General features: G+C 36.7%; 1 protein-coding gene across 2 annotated transcripts in view; it reads right to left on the reverse strand.

The window, feature by feature from the left end:
* The window catches only part of AGMO (alkylglycerol monooxygenase), a 187,925-nt gene that overhangs the window by 172,191 nt on the left and 3,417 nt on the right, over positions 1–12,317 (reverse strand). For both annotated transcript variants that reach the window (XM_059839402.1, XM_059840254.1), the window contains exon 2: positions 9,124–9,254. In XM_059839402.1, the coding sequence (XP_059695385.1) occupies positions 9,124–9,254 (131 nt within the window). The remainder of the gene's footprint in view (positions 1–9,123; positions 9,255–12,317) is intronic.

Consider the following 12,317-nt stretch of genomic DNA (forward strand, 5'->3'; position numbering starts at 1 on the left):
TGCTCTCAAGGGCTGTAGTAGACTTGCATCCTCGGAGGTCAGGCACAGAGGGAAGCACGTTAAGACACCCTGGTCACAAGGTTATATTATCATTAAAAATAGTGAGATCTTACTACTACCCAGTTTCCCCGGGTTAAATAAATTCTGTTTTCCTAGTCTGATTCAAACAATATAAATGTAAAGTTTCAAAATGTTGAACAAAGGCAGTTTCTCAATAATTCGAAGTTATTCAGACCATTTATGTAACAGCAGGATACATGAATAATTAAATGCTCTGTAAGGTTTTATTTCAGAATGGAAATCATAAAGATTTCCATTTCCAAGGATACTTATAGAGCTTTCTTTTCCAGATGAAACACCGGTTCCAGCCACAATTGAAATAAACATTTAGATAACATGATTTCAGTAAAGAGAAAAAGGGGGAAGGCGGTAGAGAAGCCTTGAGAAAAGATCCATTTGTAAAACAAAGCAAATCTGCTGCAACTGAAATCCCCTTTTATTTCCTGTACAGGTGCCAGGTCTTGAACAGACACCCAATTTATTACCTTGTCAGCTGACTTATTAGGGTTGACACAAATCGAGCTGAAATATGCCTGACACACTGCAGTCAAGGCTTTTTTCACGCTTTAGCACAAAGCCAAACTTTCCACAAGGTGGAGGGAAAGGGAGAGGGAGCTGTGGGAGTTCTATTCCCTGTTTTCTATCATCAAGATGAATATGATCTCCTCTCCCATTCTTAATATGCAAAACCCAAGGCTAAAGAATAATTCACCAAAATGATACGGCTGGGAAATTATTATCAGGCTCTGGAAAACCCTTGATTACAGGAAATAGCACCTACATTTTGAGAAAATGTTCCCACCAGACACAAAAGCTGAATCAAAACCTCTCCTCTTCCTCAGTATGGCTTTCTTCTCCAGCATTTTAGCCTAAACAATACAAACCTCCAATTTTCCTCAAGGATAAAGGAAAATATCAAATTCAAATTGAAGTAAAAGGGAGGTGACTCAGGTATCCCTACTACTTGTATTTTACACAGTACTGCACAATATTTTGCCTGACAGAGCTGCCCTTTTATTCACCAAACCTATTTCTGTTGCACTTCATGTTTTATCCTCTAATTTATGACACTAATATTAATTTACAGTAGTGGGTGGCATAAAATGGGAAACAACAGGTGTTGGAAGAAGATTATAAAAAAGTGTAACTCTGTTGCTATTTAAGTCCTAGTCTTGCTACACAATTATCTTGTTTATCTTTGCTCATAAAAAAGCAAAATTTTAATTGTATCAGTTAAAAATACAACAGAGATATTTTCGTGGAAATTCCACTGCCTTAAATGATATAATCCACAGCAGCAACTCATTATGCCCTAAGTTTATGAAAGGTCTTCAGATACTTTTAATTACATGGTATCTTTAAAAGCCTAAAAAGCCTAGTTAAAAACCCTCAGTACGACTGAGATTCTGGCACTGTAGCTTATTCCTCTTCTTTTATGAGAATGGAAGTTGCAATTTTTTTAGACCTGTTTATACCTGCCCAGCACTGGGGCAGTAAATTATATTCTAATATCGTCAGAAGGCACCAGACTGGAATATTCTACAATGTCATCTCCTACAAGGCAATGCTCCTAATTTTTCGATTTTTGTACAAGTATCACCACATGAGTTTAATACAAATGCTTGAATAGGACCTTTTTTCCAATTGAGAGTCTGATTTTGATCTGTCCTACTTGGTTGTTCCACTGAAATGAGCAAATCTGCATTATAGTTTAAGTTCAGTTGGGAACAAGCCTATAATATTCTCAAAGGTCACATATAAACAAGTAATGAGAAAATAGTATTCTATTCAATTCAGGTTGGTCTAGATAGATTCAGAAAAACCAAAGGAACTAGTAAGAGTTCCTATGGTCTATAAAAATATGGTGAAATAGCTGCAGTGAAACATCATAGCACATCAAATGATGAAATAAGGAAAAATATTTACATGAGAATTTATGTTGAACTCCTTTGGTCATAGTTCTGAATGTTTTAAAAGATAGTTTGTTTTTCTCCATGATACACAGTAGTGAAAGTCTAGCCTTTTCAGATGTGTAACACTGGTTTACAGAATCATTAAGAGACACTTTCCCCAATTTTCCTAACTTTTAAGTGTTGACCCAAGAAACTAGATTTGCCAGCTCTAAAAATGCTACCCCTGTGCTCCATCTAGTGGAGTCCTGATTGAAGATTAATTCATTGTTCAGCAGAGATGTCCTTCAGTCAGAAGGGTACTCTATACCCAAGCAATTTCTTTGAGTTTTTTTCAAAACGTGTGAAAATGACACAATTTAGATTAATGAAAATACAAAAACATGGAATAAAAAATCTGCACAACATTTCACGGATTTGAGAAACCAATATATTTTGTGAGCTACAGAGACTACTGAGCTTAATACCATATTTTCAATAAGGGTAAATTCAGTTCACAGTACCTTCAGAGAAGAGCACAAGTATATTTGAACATGTACCTTGACAGCTTCTCTTTGCTTCTAAAGACATGGCAGGTGTAAAGCTGGGCTCTGACATTAGGAATGGGCAATCACCAAGCTACTTACTGGCCCCACTGTACAGAAAAAGACCATGATATAATGCTAAGGATGTAGAAAAATATGCATTCTGTGTAAGAGGTGACAACCTAAAAGAGTAATTGGATGCCTAACAGGTTTGTGTGAAATCCAGCAATCTGCAGAACACTATGGAACATAGAGACTACCAGTTGTTTCAGTCAATTAGTTTGAGAATATCCAAGTTCTCCCAAATCCTTCCTTGTAATGCAAGGTAGCTTATATGTAATTTCATTAGAAACTCCAGAGATTAAATTCTGGCTCAGATCTTTCCTAAGTCATCACTAAAAAGTCGCACTGTCTCACTTCCTGTGTTCTGCCAGCAGCTATGCCCACATGTGCTCTCCAGCCTGCTTCAAACAAATGGAACCAGAATACCAAAATTCTAAAATTTAAACCTCTGAAGATAAGGCTGCTGGTATGCCTGGGAAGAGTACAGATGGTAAAAGGGTAAGGGAGGTAGTGATGAGCATGAGGGAGCAGACAGGAAGCACTAGCATCTTTACTGGACACAGCTGGATTTGGATTTCCTGGAAGACATGGCATGATTTACACCAAAATTATAAACTGTGTTAAAATGATACCGTAAGAACACAGGATAATCAATCCACACAGGAGTAACTAGTTTTCTTACTTAGTCCCAATTGGTTCATCAATGCAAACCAGATTTAAAAAAAAACCAAAAAACACCCATCTAATTAGATTAAACAAAAAATCATTCAGGTAAGACAGTCACTGCCATAAGTTTAATTGAACTGATTTTGAAAATCCCCTTCCAGAGTCAGGCTTATGTCCTGAAAATCCCATCAGATCCTGCTGCACTCCCTTACTGAAATTGTTTACCTTACTCTGACTGCTTTACCTACAGAAGATTAGTGAGTTAATTCAAAACCTGCTCCTTTGACAGAGCTGTGAGGGCTGTGACCTTTGGCAAAATGTGGGAACAATCAACAGTGTATATGGGAGAGTGAAGCCAGGAGGGTGCTCTTGTGAAATATGTAACTACCTAGTGCTACTTGGAGAGTGGGAGGAATAGGTAGGCGAGCAGATTCTGTCTTTTCAGGCCTGTTACTTATTAAAAATTACATTTTTTGGACACATCTATTGACAGTGCCTTAAACTGCCATAACTAGCTGCTGCAGGCATGACTGTGACTGCAGGCTCTGTAGAGACTGAACCTAAAGTCTGACAGCTCTTAGCTGCCCCTTTTCCATTCCCAGACAATTTGCTTGTCTCTCTACCGAAAGCAAACACTGTTTTGCCCATAGAGCGAACTAAAATAACTCCACTTGGAATCAGATGAGCACATGAACCAACACAAGAGAAAGAGAGGACTATGTAAGTGAGTACAAGAAAGACAGAAGTGCAGTAGCCAGAAGTTCAATTGGTTTAAGTGCATGGCGTGGCACAGCAGCTCCACTTTCCATTTAACCAGGTTAAGTGACTACCTTTCCAGTTTGGCCCCATCTGCTCATCACTGCCCTAAGCGTGGTGGTTTCTAGCCCACAGACCTGCCACCATAATTGCATGCATAGCTGCTCCCTGACCTGGCTCTGTCAAAATGAATGCAGCTGAGCTTAAACACCTCTTTTATAGTTCTTGGGGGCCTTTGTTTCTGCTTTTAGCGAGATCACTTTGTCAGGACCAGGTTAGGGAGCAATTAAATGTGCAGTTATGTTGGCAGATCTAAGGGGGCAGCTGGACCAGAAGCAACACATCTGACCATGCTCTAAACAAACATCTGTCCAAAGTCTTAGTCAAACAGATGTGGAGAAAAAATGTACCTAATAAGTTTTGAAGTGAAAATATAATTTATGAGAAACTGCATGTATCAAATTTTCTTCTAAGAAATGCAATCAGTAATTTATGAGATTATAACTTTCTATAGTCCCATATGATGTATCTAATAGATACTTCAGGAAACCAGCACATACTTCAAATGGTTAAATCCATGCAGGTAACTTTCTTCTTTTCTGTCAAGACACTCCTAGCTCCACAAGGTTGTGAATAACTTGCACCAACTTGAAGCAAGTGTATTCTAATAAGCTCTGCATTTTGTTCCTCTTAAAAACTGAAAACCTTTGGTTTCAGATTGCAATTTTATATATGTTATAGAGCAGGTAACTCAGTAACGCTACAAAAGCATTGAGTGTTTCTTGTCCCGTAACCCTGTCTGCTCTTCTCCAATCCCATTTCTTGTTCTAGCATCAAGACTGTGCACAGACATAATAAGAATTGATGCAGGTTAATGTGATGGGGAGGTGGTGGACCTGCTTCCCAAGCCACTTCTCCACAGGGCGACACAAACGCTGATGCTGGCCAAAGAGGAGTGAAGGTACAGAGGGAGGAATGAGCAAACAGAAGTATCAGTCAATCAAAAGTGCTTCATTTGGGAGCATTGCTGGTCTAAAATGTACATGAAACTGCCTCTTCAATCCAGCTTCTGAAAAAAGATTATTTAAAATCCAGATGATTTACAAAACTGAATACACTGGTCTACAGCAGAAACAGGATTTGTATTCCTTTGATTTAATTATTGCTGATGTGTAGATTCTCAACATACTTACTAGCATCCAAAAGTATTTACTCATTCCATTCTCATGTTCAACAATTCAGAGAACTCCAACCTCCTCTGATTCAAAAATCAAGCTAAATAATGTATACAGACTGTAATTTTCTCTTTACAAATGGAGAAGTTCATTGCAGACTTGACTGACCAAACTGTGTCAGACATGATATACATATACACTCATACACTGTGCGACTGTGTTTCAGAGCAGAACACTAAAAATTGGCAATTGAGCATGACCATAAAGAACAAATACTTTCCCAACTAGTTTGAAAACATACCTACCTCAGTTATCCCCCAAACACTTTTTGACTTGATTTATGTTCTGCTGCTTTAAAAGAAGAAATGGGTCAATATGAAATAATGCACATACTTGTAAAATGGATATTCATACCCAAAATAAACTTTCTCTTGGGAGAATATTTTTAAAGAAGCATTTAAAGTCTCTTGGCAATGGTTAGCTAGAAAAGTTATTTATTTATTTATTTAGAATAAAAGTTCTCAGAAATTTTTTACTAACATTTAGGATCCTGGGAGTAAACTTAGTATCACAAGCTTCTCCCAAATTAATTTTCATTCCATAGAACATTTAGTATTTATACCTGCAGAGGAATGCATAGTATGCATTAATGCAGAGAAAATTATATTTAAGAAATGTACAGGCTACTTTACAAGAGATGATATGTATGCACAAACCATCCAACTTACTGCATGCTGTTGAGTCTAATAAGCCTAAAAACAAAAACATTACCTTGTCTGATTAGACTTTTCCTCTTTTACCTACATTTTCAACGTTTGGCATACAAGTATCAACAATTTATGATTTCTACTTTCTCAACAGAAAGTTGAAGTATGAAACACTAAATAAATACTGTTTGCCCTCAAGACATGCAATAGTTCTGTTATACAGACTGTGAAATGGAAAAAATACTTAGAGGCTGACTATGGTTAGTGACTCCTAATTTTTTCATTAAATCTAAAGTCCTCTTTGCAATGACACATTTGAAGCTTCATTTTAACTAATAGACTGAAGCCACCATTTTAGACCCAACCACAGATTTTTTTTTTGAGGAAGTGGCAAACCATTGCTGCTAGTTGAGAAAATGAAAATTAGTCCCTGGGAGAGGATACAATCAATGGTGTGTTAATCTAACCTTCAGCTGTTAATGATTTGCACTACTATTTCCCCTGATGCTGTGGGTTCTGCTGAAATATTGTTTTAGCAGTTTCTGTCAACTTTCCCTACCTTTTTTCTTCCTGAAAGGGACAGACTGAAGTGAAAATCTTAGCAACAGATTTTTGCCTGGGCTATTTTTCCCCCTTTTATTTTTGTCTGACCCAATTCTTTCACACAATGGAAGCACGAGACAGAAGGGTAAAGTGTTCTGGTTTTTTTTAGTTAAAGCATTTTTAGCCAGTCTGTTATTCACAACTTCTCTTACTTATAAAAGAGGTGTTACACTAAGCAGTCACCATTAGAATTGCAATATTAACATGAGATTAAATAACTTAGGAAGTCTGAATTTTGCCTGCTTCTTTCACATTCACCCAAAAAGCTAAAAGTGTTACAGGACTCTTCTTTGGAAAGAACTGGTGAGGAGGGTCTGGTATTTCCACTCATGAGAGCTGTGCAAGCAACCTGGAAGAGACTTCTTGTGCTGGTGTAACAATAAATAGGTGTGCCGATCTTGGAGATTTGCCTGACCCTGCAAACTTTCTAGTCCTTAAAGATCATTTGGTTCACTCAATTGAAACAATCTTGCAAAAGAAAACTGCATAGCTAGCAAGCCAAATTCTGCAGCAAAGGACTGAGTGCCAAAATAATAAAAGTACTCAGCACCTTGCAAAGCTGCATTCCACACACACAACACCAGTTTTCTTAGCAAGCATTTCTTCCAGGAATGAGTGTATCTCAGTCGTTTCAGTATTCTAAAAAAAAAGCCAAAAGGACTTGCAAAACCATTCAAACTTACTTTACGTGAATCTCAGGCCCTTTCTTTAACCTCATCAGTTCTGAATATTTCAGATGAATAAAGGTAAATATTGAGCATGGTAAGTCTGTCAAGTTTAAAGAACTTGGGTTAAGTTGAAGAAGCAATATTTGATCTATTTTAATATTAGTTTCATGCAGACTACAGTAACCAATTATCAGGGTTGTGTGTTGCTGCACATAAATCTAATTTGTTGATAAATATTTAATTAATTCATAAAACATATTGGAAAGTTTAATATTGCTCCTTCAAGATCACGCTCACAATTCATTAAAAATTATTTGAATATAGGTACACTAGCTGCAAAAATAACTTCACAAAACTCTCAAATAACTAAGACATAACTTTGTTTCAAGACATAACTTCATGGTTGAGTATTTCTGATACTGAAAGCTCATGCCTCTCATTTTCAGACATTTGAAGAGTTTTGGACTGCGTCTTTAAAAGATTTCATCAGGGATATTTACTACTGAGAATTACCATAATCTATCAAAAATTGTCTTTGTACCTAATGGACCTTGTCAAAGACTGTACTGATTAGAAAGCTTAAAAAAATCAACCAAGTGACAAATGATCAATGGATTACAAAGAAGGTGATTTACACATTTCACAAAATGAGTTTTACTACCCAGAAGGGATAATTTTTTGTTGTTGCTGTTGCTACGCTCTTTTAATGTATTTGATCAAGAATCTGGTTTGAAATAAAATTTTTTTAGTAAAATTTGCAGTGACGTAAACCAGGGACCTCTAGGTAACAAAGACAACTTTTAATGGATTCAGGCTACTTCAGGAGGACCAAATGCACAATCCATGTATCTCTATGTGGCCAAATTTAAGAACATATTGCCTATGAATGAGGAATGTAAGCCACAGAATCCCAGAAAGTATTCAGGGATGAAAGACAGCTCAAAGGATCTGGGATATATAAAAGGAGGAACAACAAGTAGAAATAGAGAACAAATGACTTCATTATTTGGCACTGTAGTAATTTCTGAAATATGGAGTGCACTTGAGACATCAACACTAAGAAGGCTGAAAAACTGCAGAGGTTTCTGAAAAAAAGCTGGGGGAATAACAGAAAGGCTTCCAAATACCATATAGTAAAACTCAAATAATAAAAGCTTTTCTTCTTATAATGAAGAGATTATATACAATTTGATGGTCACCTGCAAATTCATACATGGGGAATAGAAATGTAACCCCATTTGAAAATAAAAGATGCAATAAAATCTGTCATCTGGAAGCTCATATCATGCGAAGACATATCTACAACATTATATTATTTACAAGTAACTGAAACTTCTGGAAAACAGAGCAATTTATATAAAGAATTTGCTGGATTTTTTCACTGGGATTCACAGTTAATTCACAGTGGCTATTTCTTTAAAACACAACTCTGCTCACCAAGCTAACACAGGTAAATCTTATGGCCTTTACATTGTAGAGTGAATTATATGATCATGTTTACAGCAATTATCTTGGGAATCAAAATCCATTGAAGTCAGAGGTAAGATTATGACTGTCTTCAAAGCACTTTGGATCACATGCATATTCACAATTCTACTGATCTGGTTATATGCACCCAGTTTTATTTTTAAAGGCTAACAATAGACTTGGTTTGATGGTTTTATTTTGCTATCTTTACGTATTTTAATGAAAGAAAACCCAGATTCTAAAATCTAGTCTAACATAAGATATATTAAAGTCAGGTGAAGTCCCAGAAACAGCAAAAGGTGACAGCAAGGTCCAATAACAGATTAATGTAATTGATGATTAATTGGTAATGTGGAGATGGAGAACACCGTTATTTAGCCTTACAGATTAGAAAGGTTTTATACATGTCACTAAAATTTAATTGCATTAAGGATTAGCAATAACAACTTCAACACATAATTACATTTTCTTCCTTCTTAGTGATTAAAACCCAAACAATCTCAAGGCTGTACTCATATACTCACTCTGGTAGTCGGGACAGGATACCCAAGGAAAGAGAACTTATTCCATCATTGATCCGACCTGGTAGCTTACGCTTCTGAATCCAGCTGACAGCAAACTCCAGCCCAATAAAAGTAATGAAAAATGGAATACTCTAAAAATAGTTTGCAAAAACAAAACAAAAAAAAAGGCAACAAAATAAAATTAGATACACTTTCCCAAAAAGCATTTTATGCAGTGAGATGCTTCTCAGATTGGCTGGCACTTTAGTAGCTACTCTTGTAATAAAGCTCATAACATGGACCTTACAAATTAGAACAAATAAGGCTACCATTTGATCCAAAACACCAGCATGAATCTAATGCAGTAACCTCCTCAGACAATGTTTTCTTTTGCATATTTTACACATAAACTCAAACATTATCAGAACAAAACACAAAAGTCTTTCCAAACCTATATTTCTCATATTTAAAAAAGTCAGTGAGAGCACTAATATTTGTGGACTCCTCTAACCACAAAGTAGAACAGAATCTGGATTGGATTTGATATTGTATGAAGTTTTTCGATTGTTTTCAGCCACTGAATTTGGTATCCAACATTATTATCTGAAAGATATAGTAAAGTGAGTTTCTTTCTTCTTGGCATTTCTATTGCTATGCCTTTCAATGCAGACAACAACTGCTCTTCTGTATGTGCTTTCATCAGTGAACCAAATAACTATGCAGCCCGTTCCAATTTGGGCCATACATCAATTTCTCTTCCCAGACTAAGTGACAATGATACAATGTTCCCCTTTTTCTTTTGGATTATACTGACTGCAAAATAGTTTTCTGCCTTTCTGCAGAAAAGTATAATGATGAACAAGACTGGAACATTTCTCACTCACAATATTGCTTTCGTCTGGGATTCAGTTCTCACTGTCCATCTTCTATCCCAAGACAAGCTGAAAATGCACAGCAACAGCACCCATTAGTGAAAGGTGCAACTGGTGAGGACTGTCAGACCTGTTCTCAATTTTTTTATCTCAGGCAACAAGAAAAAGCCTTGAGTAACAGTAAGTCAAAGAGCATTTTTTTTTTTAACTAACACAGGAGTCCTAACAGTCCCTGCACTTTAGGTGTGGAAGGAATTAGGCAGTGGCAGTGTTTTAGCCATCACCACCAAAATCAAGAAGGCCTGCGGCAAGGAAAATGGGAAGGAGTTATAAGATCTCTGTGCAAGCAAATGTTCCTTCAATAGCCCCCTTTGCTATTTAGGTGACATTTGAGACATTTAGACAACTGCTTTTTGGTTATATTAAGGCATAAAATTCCCACCACATTTTACAGGGCAAGAGAAATGCAAGACCAGTTTTGCACCACTCTGGGAGGCACCACACTTACCCCTGTAAGTTTTCTGCAGCTTCTGCTCCCTTCAAATGACCTGCAAACACCTACAGCTTCAGTGCCTGGAACCCTCCAAACTGCACTGCTGTAGAAGAGAGGCTGCTCCTGCCCATACAACACTTCAATAGAAGCATGTGGTCTCTGCAAATACCATTGCATTTTGGAGGGAACTCATTTTTGTTGCCAAGTGAGATATGATCTGGGAATTCCTACTAGGCAGGGACACTGAAGAGACTAAGATGGATACAGACCAGATTGCTCAGTCCAAGAAGAACTGGATGATTCAAACCATGCAAACAGCAAGAGATTTATAGCGTCTAGAAAATGTGAAAGTTCATAAACTTGAGCAGCACAAGGCTAGGTTATAATAACAGATGAACAGAGATTAATATCAACATGACACTTTTTAATTTAGGTGCTTAGCTTCCTCTGTAACAGCATTTTAGGCATCTAAAAGCCTATATCCAATAGGCACCAACTGATGATATAAAAATCTAGAAAGAGAAGACCTGTAAGGGCCATAAAGCCTAAACAGCACCCAAGAAAACCAATGTGGCAAATCTTTCAATATTTGGAATTAGAAAGAAATAATATAATAATAAAATATATTATAAAAGAGTAAGGAAACCCTAAAGCCTTCCATTGGAAACCAATGAAACATACTAGGAAAATATAAATACTCCTTGTTTTGCTCTCTATATCTGTCTAATTTCTAAGTAGACAAGACTTTTAATGTACTTTTCCTAATTGATATAATCAAATAACAGATTCCTAACTCAGCAAACAAAAGTTGATGACCACAGCTGTAAACTCCAGCAGAGAAAAGAGAGGTTTAATATGAAAAACTACAAAACACTTCATGACAATATTAAAAGGCAGTTCTAGCACAGACTACAAGGAGTTTTAAAGTATGTAACAGCAGAAGCTGCAAAGCAAATTGAATGGTCTCAGAACAGAGAAATTGAGGTGTTTTATTCATGAAATAAAAACAGTTAATAGGAAATGTACAATGTCTGTATTCCATGTGATGATTCATTTTACCTAGCAACCTCTGAAACAGTTGAAATACTTGACTTTATATTAATGTACACTATTACAACTTCTGTCTTATTGACCTCATAAAATATTTCCCTCCCACTGTGAAGCTGTGAAACAGCCAGGCAGTTGGTGCCACTTTTTGACTCACAAATGGGGAGTGTCATTGCAAGGAGGATAAAGAAGCATTCAGACATCCTTAACCTCCTGCTCATCAAGGAGATTATAAAAGAACAGATTTATGGCATACCTCTTACTATCTAAGAAATTACTACATCTCTCTCACATACCTACATTAAGTTTGGTCCAAAGCAGACCAATGGGATCAACTACATCTAGGCTAGGATGTGTTACTAATGTTACTCTGACAGCTATTGTCATGGAGGATGAAAAGGCATTCCCTGACCCAAACTGCCCACAGTGTAAGGATGAGATGTAGTGCAACAGAAGAAGAATGGAAATAATTCAGGAAAAAAAGGAGACAGTAAGAGAGAAAATAGTCTCACTAGCCTAGCCACTACTTTTCTTTTTTCCTGGGGTTTTTTTTTTTTTTTTTAGTTTAAGTTAAAAGGACAGTGAAGACATTTAAGGCACCCATTGAGGATGCCTGTCTCTACAACTGTTTTCAAGGGTTGTCTCTATAAACAAAATGCCACAAAGTTAAGAAATAGCCACTGTTGACATCACAGGTCAGTGACATAAGACAGATCCTTTTGATATCTTCTGTCCATAAATGTTTCAATCTCTCTCTCTGTTTCCAGGTTTTTTCTCTTCACCCAACAGCAGAAATACTCAAT

This window comes from Haemorhous mexicanus, chromosome 1 (assembly GCF_027477595.1).
Source record: "Haemorhous mexicanus isolate bHaeMex1 chromosome 1, bHaeMex1.pri, whole genome shotgun sequence".
Lineage (NCBI taxonomy): Eukaryota > Metazoa > Chordata > Aves > Passeriformes > Fringillidae > Haemorhous > Haemorhous mexicanus.